The 18,570-nt window shown below is 39.7% G+C and overlaps 1 protein-coding gene across 3 annotated transcripts in view; it reads right to left on the reverse strand.

Moving 5' to 3' along the window:
- Nucleotides 1–7,259: 7,259 nt before the first annotated feature.
- Nucleotides 7,260–18,570, reverse strand: part of NELL1 (neural EGFL like 1) — a 273,232-nt gene continuing 261,921 nt past the window's right edge. For all 3 annotated transcript variants that reach the window (XM_031553393.1, XM_010710718.3, XM_031553394.1), the window contains 3 exons: nucleotides 14,155–14,331; nucleotides 12,561–12,785; nucleotides 7,260–9,687 (listed from right to left, as the gene is read on the reverse strand). In XM_031553393.1, the coding sequence (XP_031409253.1) occupies nucleotides 9,637–9,687; nucleotides 12,561–12,785; nucleotides 14,155–14,331 (453 nt within the window). In that variant the 3' untranslated portion in view covers nucleotides 7,260–9,636. The remainder of the gene's footprint in view (nucleotides 9,688–12,560; nucleotides 12,786–14,154; nucleotides 14,332–18,570) is intronic.

Consider the following 18,570-nt stretch of genomic DNA (forward strand, 5'->3'; position numbering starts at 1 on the left):
AGGTCCCTTCCAACCCCTACAATTCTGTGATTCTGTGATTCTGTGTGCTCACAGCTGCTAAAAACTCCATGACTGTCCTCTCAAGTTCCACTAAAATAGAACATACTTAATATTTTTTCTAAACTAACTTTAACTGTATATATAGAAAGCAAGTAGGAAAAAAAAAAAAACCAACAACAGGGTCGTGACTACATCTGGTTCTAGCAGAACCATGAACTACAATTTGGAGTCTCTTGACAGAGGCAGAAGTTATAAATATCAGCAAGTATTGTGCATTTCTTCCCCCATGTCTTCTCAGTGCAATTTATTCACTGCTTCGAGACCTGAGACAGCCATGTATTCTACTTCTCCTGTCAGCAGCCAATTTGCAAGAAAGCGAGTCATTAAAATTTACTTTGTAAGAAGCAGTACAGTACATTATCACTCAACATTGATGTTGTTAGAGGATAGCAAATCAATCAGTTCTTATTCAGTACCTTTGTAAGCCACCTGCTTCTATCCCTCCAAAGCAGGCTCTGTTGCAACAGAGTCATCACTGCCATACAATCAAACAATTATTTAATAAAGTAAAAAAAAATGCTGCATCAAAAGGTTTCTAACTGCCCTACCACTTAATTAAATGAAATGGTTGGTCTAGAAAGAAATTTTGTGGGAAGAAGTAACTTGCCACTCCTTGTGGAGGTTCACTCTAATCAGAAAATATTTATTATAGAATCCTCTGAGTCAGAAGAGACAATGAAAGGTCATCTGCTCCAACTCTCCACCTTCCCAACCCCAGCCATGCTGCCAGCTGCATGGGCCTTCTATAACAAACTCCTGTCCACACATCTACATTAACACACAACAACAGCTCACCCCAGTCCCCTGCTCCCACCACACGGTGAGGCAACACAAAGGGCACCTATCTGTTAGGGCACTGTCTCCTTTGGACTACTTTTCGTGTTTGCATCGCTGAGGAGTTTTTCCTATAAATCACTTGTATACTTAGTGCCACTAGCTTCCTGAATTCATTTGTCTTCACTAAAAGCATCATTGCCTGTGTTGGTATCACCTGGTTCTTTAGCCCGTGTGTTCCTCTTGCACACTCGTCTTCTAATTTCAGCTGCTCAGTGCCCAGGTATCCAACACTAAGGAATATTAGTTGGATTTGCTTGACTTCAGCTCCACTTTCCTCTCATTCAACAAGCCAAAAGAACGCTTGTAACCTAAAATATTCAGTGATGTTCCATTACATATTTGATAATGGCTTTCCAGTTTGTGAACTGTTGCCTCTTCTTTGCATCTGGCAATAGCCTGAGCTTAATAAACCAGTTATTTTTTGCTATCGGCAGTATTCTCAGGTCATAAAAAATGCAGAAATCTCATTCTGGAGTTACTGCTCTCTTTGACATAATGCTTTATTTTCCATTTGGTCTCTCCATTTGCAAGCGTTGGTATAATGATTTCTTTTGCCTCTGTTGCTGAGCATTACTCCAAGTACAGAGGAAATTCCATTAACCAAGATTTTATTTATTTTTATTTTTTTGCTATGTTACTCTGCAGTTCTTTTCTCTTCCTCTGAACTATCTGAAGAGTTTCATTACTCAAGCTCCTAACGCTATTTTTAAGCTGTCACAAATCATTTACCTCTTTCAAATTAAGACCTGATAATTACAGAAGGTCCAATCACATATTTTTAGCTTTAAAAAAAAAAAAAGAAAAGAAAAACTTAGTGTTTTGCCAATTGGTTTATTTCACTTTGACTGCATTTGTTGAAAGATACTTTTTGAATAGCACATATTTTCTGAGAGGAAAATGTTTCTGTATGCACATTTATGATATGCCATGGTGCACAGTTCAACCACCCTAGAACTTGCTGGCATGGTGCTAGACTCGTTCTTCTGTATTAAAGCCAGTGCTCTGAATTTGACCTTGCTGCTGCATTATGGTTATATGGTTATGCATTATGCTCCTATTATGACCTAAAATTGCTAAAGATATATACTTTTGTGTTTGGCTTCCCTCACAGATTTCTGCTCCTACTTAAACACAAGAGTTGGTCTCTTTTAAACACAAATTCAGAGCAAAAACTCTGAAAGCAGGTCAGCACAAACACCATGTTTGACTCTTTTCTAAACACAGACCTTTCTCCAGCTTCAGCTGCCTCTCCATAGTTCTTAAACTCCCGTAATGAAAGGTAGGTATCTGTAGCCCATTATTTTTATGAGGGCTCAGACACGCATTCAGTTTGGGCTGCCACAGAGCACTGATGGACCGAGGCCTGGAGCTGCCCAAGCACTGCCTTCCTCACAGGGCAGCCAGGCTCCTGCTCCAACCCTCTCCAAGGCCTTAGAATTGTTAGGTCAAAAAATGTCTAAGATCCCCAAGTCCAACCAAACCCACCCATTCCACTGACCATGTACCTCAGTGTCACATCTCCACATTTCTTTAACACTTCCAGGGACGGTGACTCCACCACCTCCCTGGCAGTCTATGCCAGGTACCTCACCACTCTAAGTTGTTCTGAAGATCCAACCTGAAACCTCCTCATGAAGCCCAGAGCTCCCTGCAGCCTACACTGCAGACATGCAAGACAAGTTTTCCTGCATATTTTCCCAGCCTATCCTCTCACTGCAGATATTTTAGTTATGCGGCCCTCCTTCCTTCGGGTGTCTTCTAGACCAGGGCAGACTGGAGACTTTGCAAGAGTAACGATACAATTTCAGCATTGAACCCCCTGGACCACTTGGGGAAAAGAAAAAAAAAAAAAAAGAAAAAAAAAAGCGTATTTTCAAATCCCATACTTTTCTAAAGCGTATCTCTAATTTTAGTACATCTATGGCATAATTATTGAACATAGGAGACTGACATTTCTCATTGCTACTCCCGAAGTGGATGAACTTGCCAGAAAGAGATAGCATACTTCTAATTCATTTGAAATAGTATTACTTACACTAGACAAGTTTTCTTTGTCACAGATATAAGAGACAATTTTCAGGGACTGCCATATCATTTGTCAATTTCACATATACTGATAGCGAATGCAGTGGCTAAACAGAGGTGAAAAGGTCATCAGGGATAATTTCTCTTTTCTTGACTGTAGAAAATATAATGTGTGTATACTGTAATCCCATATAGCTTGCATTTCTGTAATGCTTTAAAACTCAGGAAGACAGATTGCTTTGAACTTTCTCACTGAGCAATACTTAGACAACAAAAACCTTCATCTTAACGCCTCTGAACTTTGCAGGCACATAGGAGGGCAGCCAATACTTGTGATTTAAATCATCCTACATGTCCCTAAATACTTTCCAGTGATGCCTGAATTTTTGTTGGCTTGAGAATCGTGCACTTTCAGAGACTGCTGAGGCTCTAAGCAGAAAGGACACTGAACAGACTGATCAGGGGCAGCCTGAGGTCATTCTTTCAAATGGTAGAGATACAGATCCTTTGGTGCCAAAGAGGGTAAAAATTTAAATGAGAGTTCATAAAACAAATGAAAAAACTTCTGCTACAAGTTAGGTAACTGATTCAGTCACGGTTCCATTAATACTATCAGTATTTTCTAAGACTGAGGTCCAGACTACACGCTAATTCTAGCTTTATGTGATTAGTACTAGAAAAAGTGAATGAAAAAAATGGATGAATGAAAAAAAACCTTGGAATGAAAAAAAAAATGATAAATCACTTACGGCTCCAAATTTCCCTTTCCTATAAGCATGAAAGCAAATTTTACTCTGCTAAGTATTCACTATCACCAACACAGTCTTGTTGGTCAGGTTGAAAGACTGTGGCAGTAGAGAGGTCTGAGAGATGAGTGGTCAAGAGAGTGGAGAATGAAGGGTAGAGAAGTCGCTTTCGTTTGTTTTCTTTTTTAGTAGAATTGACAATATTTCCTATTTAGAAAATAAAAATAAAAATTGAGCAGTACTTACCTCGTTTTCCAAGCTGCCTCCTACCCTGAAAATTCACAGAACAAATGTGTGCAACTAAAGATGGAACTTCATTAGCTTAATGAGTGACCAAAGCTGTGGTCAGGCAGAAAACCACCTACGCCACAGCTGCACATGTACTTGTAATCTACTTGCTTAGGTGTCCTTAACCCTTAACTTGATGGGGAAGAGTTTAAAGTTACTGCTTATATTAACACACCTCCGTGGTTCTATGACTGTATTACCATAGATGTTGTGTTAAGGCATGCCTGCTCTGAGTCTCAAGGCACAGTGGTGGTAAAGCATTTTATATAATATTCAGGCCTGAAAACAAATCTGCATATTTAACACTGAAAGGGAGCCTGTTAAAATTAGTACTGAGAAGCAACGGATTAAATCAAACACATTTGCATATCTTGTGACAGAAAAAGTAGACCTATAGTGCATCAGCCAACAATCAATCAACTGCATTATTAGAAAGCAGGATTTTTTCAACTCTGTTTGGTGGTGATAAACTCCTGATCTCTGCTCTGTATTTGGGTGATACTGTGGTCAGCTGCAGAACCTGTACGTCTCTCTGCACTGAAGTGTCCACTCAGTGTGCAAACACATAGAACCACAAAAGCATTTGATAATGAAGAGCTCTGGCACAGGTAATTATGTTACAGTGGATGACATGACTCATCATTTGAAAGGCACTACAGAACAGAGAATGGCAACCAAAAGCCCCCAGCAGAGACTTTGCGTCACCTGTGACCCTACACGGCACATGCACATCACAATAAAATCACAATGCTATCAAAGTGCTGGCTGTAGCAGTGCCACACAAACACAGGTGAGCCGGTGAGGTCACTCTGTGCCTTCTCCCAAGGTGGTTTCCCCCAGCCAGGACTGGAGCACGTGTAAGAAAGAAGCCTGAATTGCTTCACATGTTGCAGTAGCACAGGAAACATTCTAAGGCTTGCTTCCAAACACCACTCAAACCCACTCCATTCCAACAATCTCAAATTTAGGAAGAAAAATAATTCAAGTGCGAGCTACTGCCAAAACAAGGGCTTGGCCACCAGCCAGAAATCCACTCATGAGAAGTCAGTACACCCTTGCACCCTGCAGCTAGAGTAACACTAAATAATTTAAATGACCTGGGCTGGGAGCCTCTTTTTTTTTCTTTTTTGGCTGGGGAAGGCCACATTTTCTTTCTTCGTGCTGTGAACCTCCTAGTGACTGTTTCACTTAGAAGCCTGAATCTGATCCTTTCTGTCATCTTAATGGGGCACAACCCTCTTAGGCATACATAAATCTTATTTTGTGGGACTGTTCATTGGCAGCCAGTAACAATGAATAGTATTACCACCACCTGCAAGTAACTTTTGCAGATTACAAGGTACACCAGTGCTTCACTAACATCTCCCTGCAATGGAATACCAGCTGAAACAGTGTCATGGATTTATAATTTTTGGTTATCAGTATTCCACATCATAACATCATGTAATGCACTGGGAGTTAAGGAGTTAATGCTCCAGGTCTGGGAACCTGTCCCGGAATAGAAGAACTACTAATGTTCCCCAGAGGACTGTTTGCTGTTACTGTTGACTGTTACTACTTCCCCTCATGGGGAACAGATAAAAGACCTTGGTAGGTCATTTCCCCTCCCCTCTTTTTGGTCTCAGCAGCATGTGAGCTCTTTTCCTTGCTGCTTGACCCAACCACAGGTCTTGCCTCAGCAACAGAGGCCTTCAGTTTTTGGACATTCTCGTTTTATTTGATTTATTAGGTCCACTTCTAATTATATTGCATTATGCTATATACACTATATATATATATATATATATATATATATATATATATATAAAATAGTATATAATAGTCAGGTGGGCATGGTGGGGGTAGGTGCTATAATATAATATATACTATAGTATATACTATATACTATGTATATATGTATACACTAATATATACTATAGTATATATTATATTATAATGCCCACCCCTCCATGCCCACTGACTATGGCCCACATCTTCATGGTTCTGGAAGAGGTATTTTGGTGCAGAAAGATCAGAGCCTGATTTTTATCTCCCTTGTACCACTTTATGTCTGTCTGACGCTCAGACAGATTTACCTTAAGAGGAGCTTGTTGGCAGGTATATATTTCTGATGGCAGAGTATGTCCCTCAAACAGTTCTGTCTTATCACAACATTCACTTAAAATTTTCCATCAAACTGTATCATGGGACCCTTCTAAAATGCTTTCACTAATGACAATTATGTAAGTACCTTTAGAAGAGAGACGTTCCCATATTGTTAGTAGGAGGTATGAATTAACTCTATTACAGTCTATTCCACCATTTGTGTAATCACTCCTGACATTTTACCTTTCGCTTTGTAAAACATTATCATCAAAACAAAAACAAACCAAACAATGTTTTGTTTGCCATTATAATCTGATTGGAAAGATGCTATTAATTAACTGCTGTACACAATTATACTTGAAAACTAGTGCTAGCTCTTAGGAGAAGATGGATTACAGAAAGATAATTGCTGTTTAGGTTTCTGAAGCAGTAAAGATATATTGACAAATCACCCACACATTTCAGGTATGAGTATTTGTGGGCAATAGCTCAGATATTCTTTGGTCTGAGTGGTTTTGTGGCTCACTGGGTGTATGACTCCAGGAGTTGCCAGAACTGAACACAAAGATGTACTTGCTTCGTATCTGCAGATGAGTTTGAAAGTACATGAAGAGCAGAACTGAGCAGCCTCCTCCCTCACAAGTGGTGCATGGCATCATATATCACAGGTCTAATACACAGGCTGAGATTTTTTCCAAAAGAAAGCAAAAATATCTGGAATTATCTGTTTCTCACTTAGTTGCAAGCAGAGGAAATATTCCTCTACAAGATATTAAGCAGAAACAGACACAAAATTCCACTTACCAATAGTGTCAGTTTGGTCTAAGCCCCGTAACTAGCAGGAAGCTGCCTTTCACAAAAGCATGTCGACAATCCTCCTCACGTTAAAATTACTGCTCTTCTTTTCTTTCACAAAGAGATTTTCAGAAGTCATGTTTCCTGTAATTGTATCTCTCCTTGTAATAAAGGAGATATAAAAATAATCATTATTTTGCAGCAGTTTTACTTCAGTGCCCACAAGGCCCTTCAAATGAAAGAGGTTTTGGAAGTTCTTACCTCAGTCACAGACGATCACAGTGAATTACATTTTGTGCCTCAATCCGATCTCTGAGCTGAGGATGTAGCTTCTGATAGGAAATGTGATGTGTTTAGTGATCACACTGCTTCATATGGAAAAGTTCATCATGGAGTAACTGCTTAAAATGCAACGTAAACAGGTCTGTGCCAATATTTTGACTTTATGTAAACAATTCAAGCTGTGTAACTTTGGAGATAATGACACATAATGCAGTATAAAATGCTCTGAAAGAGTTTTGTTGAATTAATCTGCATTGGGTTCAGGAAGGAAATCCGTATGTGAAAGGCAAAATATGAAGTTCTGTGTGCCTGTTGAATACACTCTTAACAAGGTCAGGAGCTTTCAGAGAGCATCCTGGGAAAGGGCTTCACTACTGTGAGTTAAATGGGAAAAGAACGATTTTGAAACCTTGTGCTGTCATTAATCCCATTCACAGAGCTTCACAAATTGGTTTACGTGACAGACTGGAATATAGGATTTTGTCTGAGTAGGTATAAATGAAGAATTTCTTGCAGTCCTGATACTAATTCTCCAGGCAAACACTCCTCGTTTTAGCAACATCACAAGTTCAAGCCTGGAAAGGACAGCAATTAGCAGGTTAAAATCCCACTAATAAAAGAAAGCAATCTGTACATAGGAGTTTATTTAGATGCCCACGAGTTCTTAAATCATTCCCCTTTATATCTCAGCCCACTGGATGTCTCATCCAACTGAATTACCGTTGGGTTTTACAATGTGATATACAAAATGAGCTGGCATGATTTACAGACATCCTCGGAGTATCATACAAAACACAACCATTTCCCTTATTATACAATCATTATGGCAATGCAAATATAGTCAATACATCAATAGCTGGAAATGACGGGGCATTTAAAGAAAATAAATTTACCACACAAACCTGTTAGATAAAACAAATAACGTTTGGAAAAAAAAAAAGGAAAGAAAATTGTCTGAATCATCACATCATTTTTTTATATTGTTTTGCCACTTTTTCCCTTGTAAGAAACACGACAGTACTTCATTTAAGACACTTTTTTCATTTCATAGCCACACTTCATTCTTCTTCTAGCAGTGTCACGTTTTCTGCATGAAGCTATGAAAGCCTCACAGATGTTGACTGTCCAGATAGTAGTCACTGTACTTATTCCTGCACTCCTTTCCACATACTCGTTGTTCAGTTAATTGAATAAAAAGAAAAACAAACAAAAACCACTGCACAAATGAGCAGAACAAAACACAACGGTACATTAAAAACGTGACATTTAAGCTGAAGATGTCATCGTCATAGAAATATATTCTTGCTCTAGTGTCACAAACTTTCTAGCCTCAGGAAAAAAGTAGGCATAAACAGAAGAGAAACTAAACTCTAACCTCAGTACAGGGCTAAGAGTTTCCATTTGTATTTCTATCTAAACTTATGTACTAAAAGACACTGTGTGCATGGTAAATTTAAAACTTTTTCTATGTTGTAAAATACGAAAAGAGAAAACCTGTTACTGAGCCATTAACTGGGTAATGAAAGTTACCAACAGTTAAGGTCTGCTGTCCCGCATGTCACTGGCACAGCAGCTTCTGCACTTTGCCATTACGGTAGCAGTTACTGAGAAGGGTGGACGTCGTTACCACTGCAAATACAAAAAAGAAAAAAATCTGAACTAATCGACGACGTTACAATCGACAGCAAAATCTAACCCAGTCCTTTCAAACTGTATCATCTTAAGGCCAACCATTTTCTCACTGCAATATTGAGAGGGATTATACCCTTTTTCAGCATTTGCAGTTTCTCTTGCAAAGCAGAACACGGATAAGGACTACTGACTCTTCTGAATATGTGTTGAAATGGCGGTGTGATGTTTTCGTAGCATTGCTCACTATGGGAATCTTGCTGCTGCTCCACACGCTTGGAAAAGAAAGTGCTTTTTGCCATGGCATTTAGTAAGACAGACTCAGCTTGATTACTTCCATTCTACCCAATCAAATATACCTTTCAATGTTTTAAAATGTTGGACAGCTGTGAAATATAAGTACTATGCAATCTGACTGTACATACATACATATTTTCATAAATACATCCGACAGGGACCTTGGAACTAAGTATGTGATATCATGGGACAAAAACCACAACAGGCTGTCTCGTTTGTAACATTTAGATCCAAAGTAAGAAGAGCTGAATTCTATCATGTTGTCAATACACAAATTAAAACAAAAATACAGCATTAGTATACCCATGAAATAATTTAAACGTGTTTGCAAATGTCTTGACAGGAAAAGTGTGTAATTTACAACACTGAAAACTTGTAACAACCATTGACTTATATGCGCTGTACTGTAAGTCACCCAGACAAGGCTAGCAAGGATGAGCATAGTGATAGGTCCCAAAGGCAACTCCCAAACATCTTCCTCTTGCGGAGACTTTGGTAATTGTCTGTTGTACAAAACACCAACGCATACGGCTTCATTTCAGATGTTAACTTCATCAGTTTTCCTCCCCCAGCACAGTCCAGTCTGAGGACGTCAGTTATTGTTGAGACACTCTAAATCCACCGAGCAGCAGACATTCCCATTCTGCACAGACAAACAAGTGGGTGTCAATCACCGCTGCAGAACAACTTACAAAAAGCACAGGGGATACTAGCTGGCAGGGGCAGATCCATCTACTACATGCAAAAAATACCTGGTTAAGCCATCATCCTCAGGTGCCCCCATGGGTCCCAACTGTGGTGCCTTTTTGAGGAGGCTGCTGTTCTAAATAGCAATTAGATGATCTCTGCTTTTTCTCCCTGTACTGACTATTTACCAGAACTGACCTGAACTACATGTGAATTGGAAACCTGGTTGTGAAAGATTCTGGCCTCCATAACAGAATATAGCACACAACAGTGACAACAAAGATGACTTGATTCATTTTCTCCCATGCACTAAAGTCGATGGCAGGAGTTTGGATCCTACCCATACAGAGAAGCTCTCTGTTCTTCTGAAATAAGAAAATCATTCAGATTCTTGGTTCAGGGTGGATATGTACGAAGAAAAACACCATGTAGCTTTTGAGCTTTACTCCATGGCTAAATAACTTTCTGCACATTCAGTCATTTACAAAACTATCACATGTACTAAAAACTACAGAAACCACAAAACCTCCAAATGAGCATTATGTTTATTTATCTATTTATTTTGATCCACCACAAACCAATTGGGAAAACTCTGAAGAATGGTAGAAAAGCTGACTTCTATAATTTAAAACCCTGAGCAACAATTTAGTTTGCTCAGTGAACATAAGAAAATTTTACACAACACAAAACACATCTTCATAATTCTGTTCAGTAATTTTTATCAAGAAGCAAGAGATCAGTTTTCACTACAAGAGATACAAAGCACAGAATTCAAGGCTTAACTTCTGTGGAGTCTGAAAAATGCAGTGGAAGCCAGACTGAATGCAGTCCTGGTCAACCTGATCTAGTGCCTGACTTCGTGCTTGGTAACCCTGCCTGCAGTGGAAGGTGTGGAACTAAGTGGTCTTTGAGGCCCCTTCCAACTCAACCTATGATTCTGTTATCTGTTTTTCATTAGTCCTAGTCTGTAAGCAGAATGTATCTACTAAAGCCATAAATCCACAGCAACAGGCTTTTGTGACAAGTACCTTCAGATACTTTTTTTTTTTTTGGTGAAGTTAGCTATCTTCACCTTTTTATTTTTCTGAACTATTTTGCTATTTCTGCTTATATTACAGCCTTTAGAACAGCTGTTTGTGTGAAAGGCAGTGAGGTGTAGCAAAGGGCAGGAGCAGGCAAGAACCTAGTGGACCAGAACAGATGCAAGAAAGATTACAACTTCAAATAGCTCCTAATCTTCTAAACTCAATAAATGGGGAAATGCAGCATTCTGATAGGAGAATTGGGGTAAAAGTACCCAACTCCCAGAAAACACTGGAAAATAATTTTTACAGAGTCCTGGACAATCCTATATTTGTGCAGCCCCAAATTAGGCACATTGGCAGGGCTGAGCTTGCCATTTTAGAGCTCCTCCTGGATCTCTACATCATCTACCTAGTACAGAGACAATTGCCTTGGTCATTTCTCTGGAAAACTGCTGGCAGTGTTCCTTATGTAAGTATTCCCTACAAAGTAGTCAAATCCAGAGTGAGTCCTTCCCACACTGGTGGACTAATTGCCCACTCCTTTGACCTGCTTACAGAGGAGCAAACAAAGCAGGCATGCCCGTGTCCCCCTGTTCTTGGCACTGGCTCACTGTTGAGAAAGCCATACAAAATTTATAAGATCAAGAATAATAACTTTTGTTATGAGAGCACACAGAATCACAGAATCATAAAATGGCCCAAGTTGGGAGGGACCTCAAGGATCATGAATCTCCAACTCCCCTACCACATGCAGGGCCACTAACCTCCATGTTTAATACCAGCCCAGGCTGCCCAGGGCCCCATCCGACCTGGCCTTGAACACCTCCAGGGATGGGGCATCCACAGCCTCTCTGAGCAGCTGTTCCATCACCTCACCACTCTCATAGTAAAGAACTTCCCCCTGACATCCAACCTAAATCTTCCCTCCTTCAACTTCAAACCATTTCCTCTTGTCCTGCTGTTATCTACCCTTTCAAAGGGTTGATTCCCCTCCTGTTTGTAGGCTCCCTTTAGGTACTGAAAGGCTGCAATGAGGTCACCCTACAGCCTTCTCTTCTCCAGGCTGAACAAGCCCAGCTCCCTCAGCCTGTCTTCATAGGAAAGGTGCTCCAGTCCCCTGATGATCTCTATGACTCCTCTGGACCCTCTCCAACAGCTCTCTGTCTTTCTTGTACTGGGGGCTCCAGACCTGGACACAGTACTGCAGATGGGGCCTCATAAGAGCAGAGTAGAGAGGGAAAATCATCTCCCTGTAACTCTCATCTGATGGAGCCCAGGATGCCATTTGCTTTCTGAGCTGCAAGAGCACACTGCTGGCTCATGTTCAGTTTTTTTTATCCATCAGGACCCCCACGTCCTTCTCTACAGGGCTGCTCTCAACAACTGCTCCTTCTAGTCTGTGTTGATGCCTGAGCTGCAATGAGTTTCTACTTTCATGCATGCTGGTGAAACTTTTATCAGTTTGTCTCTGCTTGCCAGCTCTGTGAAAAAACACATTTTCCTGAACATTCACATTAATCAATTATTAAAATATTGGCCTGGACTCATACTAAGAATGCCTAAAGGGCTCTCCAACAAAATGCCTGAAAATTGCACTAGGATATTACTGATCTGTGCTCAACATTTCCAAGAAAACAAGCACATATTGTTCTGCTTCCACCCTGCAGACCACAAAAGGCACAGCCTTTTGGTGGGTCAGTTTTCCTGCCCTGAGGTCTTACTTACTTCCCTCCAACCAGAACGAGTGCATCCAAGGACAGAAAGTGACCCTATCTTGATTACCACTTCATCTTGCTCATCGTACCTTGCATTTGCAGGTTGTACAAGGAGATCCCACCATTGTCCATACAGCACCACTAAGTCTCGTGATTCCATAGCCATCTAGACAGGTTTTCCTGATGTCATAGGTGATGTTGTCAGCCAGACAGGGGTCACTGACGCAGTGAGGACAGCACTCGCCTTCTGAAATGGCTGTGTACTCACAGTTTAGATTTGGACACAAAAGAGGCCAACAATCCACCTCTCCTTCCTGCACAAAAATGAAGGAAAGCTCATTGAATTTATTGCCATTTTTTAGCTAGATCTCTATTCTGTTCAAGAGGAAAGTGTTATTTTGCCAAAATTGATATAGATTTAATGGATCAGCTCTCAGTGTGGTTGATCGTGCAGCTTCAGAGTATCATTTGCTAGTTTCTTGACTTAAAAAACACAGTGAATACAGGAAGATAATCTGAGTTCTTGGGGGTTTAAAAAAGCAATACTAAATAGCGCCTTCCAATAGTTTTACATAAACTGTAATTTCTGCAGTAAATATTTATATCCTCTTTCTACTCATGGTCACATGAACGCCACAGTAACTGTTTAAATGGGAAATTAACACTGCAGATACTTGTAGGCTAGTATGTTCGAGAAACACTGAACACTGACCTAACTAGCAACAGTCGAAACGGGTTTTACTGTCAATTGCTAAAAGAATTGTTGGACCAATAGCAGGTACATTCCACTAGGTGACTTCATGTTAGTATTTAGCTTTGTAAAAAGCAGACATTGCTGTAGCATTCACGTGTCTGTACTAAACTGGACTTGCATTAAGCTACTTTCTAAGCACTTCAGATATTGATAACATCATATAATGCACATAACCTGATTTACTGCATCATTGTCTTTCAGCTCTGTATGTTTGTTAACCTAATATTAAAATTAGGCAAGGAAATGCTGACTACAAACACAGTAACCCCCGTAAAACACATCACGTTTTATATTTCCCATTGCTACTGGTGATGTTTCAGTTTCTAGCTGTTCTTTTGCAAACATTAAAAAAATCTTAGAATACAAAACAGAATACTTACTGCTGTACATTATGGATGATTATCACTTAATGGTAACTTAGCTTTGAATGTAATTTGTTTCCTGATGCTCAGACACCTCTTGATTAATATCATATGTGAAGACAACGTTATACAGACAGCTATAAATGGAAAACTGATCATTTTAATGAAGTTCATTGCTGCAGCAATTAGTATATCTGTGCAAAAATAAAGCTTTGGGGAAATAATCTGCAGTGCCTAACGAGAAAAGAAGCGCTCTTTATTTTCCATGCTTGTCTAGTAATTTTGCTTTGCTTCGTTCTTAGTTAATTTTTTGCTTAATTCACCATGTGGCACTGGCACTTCGTTTTTCCAGCATCTCCTGAGTTAAAAATGCACTGTTCATTTTGATAAGACAAGTAGACCAGCTGATGTAATTAAAAGCTGGAACTCCTCCAACCGAATCCATCACATGTGAAATAACTTTAAAAAAAAAAAAAACATTTAAAGAACAGATGACCTTATAAAAGTGGGCTTTGCTGGAAATCCCAATCATTATTCTTGCTCCCCTCCAAAATGCTTTACCCATACCAGGCAACGACACTGCTGACAGCTGTAGGTCCAGTTGTCCCCGCTGCGGTAAAGCTTGTGCCCAGTTTGGTCGAGGCACTGGCTGGTGACACGGGTGTCACACTCCGGGCAGCAGAAGAGATCGGCGCTGGGGTTCTCGCAGTCACAGGCTGTTCTCCTGCAGAAAATTTTCCCATCCTGCAAGGACACATTGCCCCGATGTCAACCACAAAACACCAAACGGCAACATCTGATGTTAAAGTTGGTCCCTTTAACTTTGCAGGAGTACGACGTAGCAAAATCACACTGGCACTGATTGTTCTTTACTGTGAACTCACAACTGGCTCTATTCCACATCTGAACCTACGAGCTTACAGATAAATGGACTACAAACTATCAGCAACCGTGATAACTTTTTCCATGTATTAAAGATAGCTTGTTTCCCACAGGCTCTCCAAAATATGGTTTTGCTAAATATTTACATAATGCATTGGATGGCACATTTTGTTAAAGACCATTAAACAGAATTGTTTGGGATAAACAAAAGATTTGCTTCTACATCCGAAAAGGATATATACTCTTTGCATCAGAGAAAAACAAATTGATTTTAATGCTAAAAATGAAAATTGGAGGAGTTTTGTTTGAAATTATACTGTTTACTATAGGTGAGCCAACATACTGATATGCCTCATGTAGACTTGGAGCTGAAATCATAGTTAGCAACAAGGAGATTATTGAAAAGTTTTGACATCATATTCTTTTGATTTTAATGCTGATTATCGGATTACTCCTTATTCAAGCAAGCCTCACCTGCAGCCAATCTGAGGGACAAACGAAACTATAGTCTGCTCTGAATCACATCTGTACAATTTGCAAAACAACTGCACTCATTTCATTGGAGCTTTTCCATATTGTCATCAGAACCTTGCTCTGAGTTGATAAACCCGTATCTGATGTAAGCGGGACACGTTTTTTCATTGCCATCAAATAAAGGGATATCTATCAAAGCAAGGAAATATTTTTCCTCTTAATGCTTTTCAGAAGAGATTACCAAAAAGAGGCACAGCAGTTCTGTGGGAATCTGTTTGTATCGTGTTTTTAAGCAAATCCAGGCTTGGCCACAATGCAACAGGTAGAAAATCAGCATCAGGTGATAATAATGTCTCCGTCAGGCAGCGTCACATTTCATAGTATTTTTGTACTGATTAGCATATTGCTTTCTGTTGTAAGAAGAATTAAAATGGCCTGTTATGCCTATTAAGGAAAGATAAGAGAACTTAGGATTACAGAAATGTAGAAAATGTACCAGCTCAGCATGGTTCTGAAGTGCTTTTGATAGCCAGAGGGCATACGGCTAGATTGCCCCATTGGCTTTCTTGTGCTTTGCATCAAATTGAGGTAACTGAGGATTCTGTGCTTGTGGCTGATTTGTCACTTTAGCCACGGGAGAAGGAATTAACAAGCTTTGTTTTCCCTGGCTCTTGTAGTTGGGGTAAATCAGAAAGTAAGAAATACAGTTCATGACCCAGTTCCTTGTCTGCTCCTACTGGCCAGATGCAACACAAGGAATTAAGCTTTTCCTCCTCAAAACCAAGGTCATTTTCCCATTTCAGCAAGTGGCAAAGGAGAACTGAAAATCTTCTCTAGTGGGGAGTTATGACCAAATCTCTATTCTCACAGGTGGGAAAGGAGGACTGTCTCCACCTCTTGCCAACAGCAGGCATCAGGTTCCAAGCGAGCTGTACCAGGTGTCTTTGCAGCCTAGTGCCACCAACAACAGCGCTCCCTCTCTCCTCTTTGTAATGGAGTTCTGATAAATAATGGTTAGCAACCACCTGTCTGCTTGAGGCCACTTTACTTTCTAAGCTTTCAAGATTATTTTTCAAATTCCTCTTTCATCTGGTGACAGCACTGGTAGTTATCTGCTACTCTGAGCTACCATGCTCCTACCTCTGGGGAGCAGCTAACCTTTTACTTTGCCTTCACTCTCTGTATTTCAGAACACCAACAAGACTCGATAATTTTGCCAGAGACCTTTCTGTAATCATAATACACTGCTACTGTCCTTATTCTTTAAGCATTTGTGTTTTATCTAAAATCTCATTAGTTCTATGCCTTTCAGAAAATGTTTTAATTCCTATAGTGCAATGTCATAAAGCCTCTTAAGCTGCAACACTGTACTTACATCTTTGCAGGTCTGCACTAGCATTATGGGTTTTAATAGGAAAAAGTAAGAAATAGAAAGAAAATAATTTATTTCCTTTTGATGGGATAATGGTATTTAGCATCTTATTAGTATCTCTTCCTCTTTGATTTTCTTTCAGTTCAATGGGCTTCATAAGCATCAGAGCTGTGAACACAAAACTGCTCTTAATAAAGAAAAACTAACTTGCAGAGGAATCAGTGTAAAGGGTGACTCAAGTTTCCACAGAAGCCCAAAGCCAACGGGACAGAAGTCAGAACCTGAAGAAACCAGACCAGCATGCTGTTCTCACCAACAGGAACACACTTCACCTGGGCAGTGTTCCCAGTGCCGTGCTTATCTCCCAGGCTTCTTTTGCATTGCAAATGAAGGGTCGTCTGAATTAGGGGACGGACACAAAAGCTCACATATAACCTGACACACAACTAGGCGTATATTTGCAGCAGAGGGGAACTCCCCTCCACTCCCCTTCACATTTCTATCTGTCTTTGTGCATTAAATTCACCATAGTTCAGAAAGATACTTGTAGAGGATGCATCAAACGCACTTAGGGTGCTACATTAATTATACAGTCAACTAATTCTTTTTTGAGAGCTTATGGTTTTGTAAACTTTGTCCCAGTTTGAAGAGACTGCGTCTGATGGAACACTGGAATCATCCTTCTGTTTCAGAATACAACTGAAGTAATAGAACTTCTCATATTTGATATTATCCTACTCCACAAATAACCTTACTTAAAGAACTTCAAAGTGAAGTCTGCTATCTGATTTCCTTTGTACTGGATTCTAAGTCAAATTACTTTCAAGACAGGATCCATGCATTCCAGTTGCTGCACAAAATATATCCCCTTCTACGATAAGTTTAACAAAAGAAAATCCAAAAGAAAGCATATTATTTTAAATCTGAAACACTGATTTGTTTCCTACAGAAAGCAGGTGAGTAGGATCATTTTAAAGTTGGAGTAAGAAGTATAAGGAATGATTTAGTTACACTCTGCCCTTTTCCTCACTGAAAACAGAGCAAGCTGCACAAAGGTCAAGCAGGACCAGCTCTCCATGCAACTGCACTGAAATGGTAGAGCCCTGCCTGTTTGGAGTGTCATCTGCTGTACTGGAAGCAATCACAATTTATGAAATATGTCTCAATAAAAGATTTCAATAAATGCTGAGTGAAGGCTTTTTTTTTTATGCTTGGGATATGATGGAGAAGTAGCTCTCCCTGTTTTACAGACAAGAATTTGGCTCTTGAAACAAGGCAGCTATTGGCATGAAATAAAATGCAAATATTAATTCACAGAGAAAAAAGACTAGAAAATGAGGAGGATATAAAGGAAGAGTCATAGCAAAAAACACTGCCAAGCTTAGTTTAAAATCTCAATGCACTAGTCAATCATTTCATGTATTTTCATACACTAATAACAGCATTCAACATAAGAAATAAGAGCAATGAGAAATGGCAAAGAAAACAAATTACAGCAATTTAAAATAGGAATACTAATAGTTATAATTCTGCAAAGGCAGACCAGATGTCTTCACATGTACTAAACTGTTTACTCTATTGACTAGAAATCCTTTCATAAGCCAGCCTGTTCCCCAAGATTACAATAAAACCTTGATATGTATTCAGTGGAGTTGTATACTTCAGCTTCTGAAGGGAGGAGTTTTAGGGAGCTTGAGGCTACTTGAAGTAAAAAAATATAGCAACTAACAAGAATATATTCCCATCTGAGCCTAAAACAGCAGGGTAGTTTGTGGGTTCTATTCACTCTGAAGTCTTGATTTTCCCTCCTGGTGTCCTACTGCAATATAGACATGATGAAGCTTTCAGTTTCTTGTAACGTGAACATAACTTTTCATCCCTGTATCCCTCCAAACCCTCTGGTGTTTCTATGGCTCACAAGCATTAGGACACGAGGACAGACAAACCACTTCTCATTCTTTATGTTCAGCTTGTCACGGTAGCCAGAATTTCATTTTAATTATGTAAGGACAAATAGTGTTTCTGCAGTATCTAAGCACAGCTTTACCAGTGCTGTGAACATATCAGGTCAAAGTGGCCATGAAAGATTTACCATTCCTCAGACTGGTGCAATTCTACAGTTCTGCTGAATGTTAGGGTGCATTTCAGTGACAGTGCCCCTCTTTAACCAGTGGAAATGAAGAAAATAGTTTAATTTCATTAGCATGCTCGAAAAGAATGGTCAATTTCCAGAGGAGGAGGAAAAAAAAAGGGGG

Source organism: Meleagris gallopavo, chromosome 5 (genome assembly GCF_000146605.3).
Source record: "Meleagris gallopavo isolate NT-WF06-2002-E0010 breed Aviagen turkey brand Nicholas breeding stock chromosome 5, Turkey_5.1, whole genome shotgun sequence".
In the NCBI taxonomy this organism is placed as follows: Eukaryota; Metazoa; Chordata; class Aves; order Galliformes; family Phasianidae; genus Meleagris; species Meleagris gallopavo.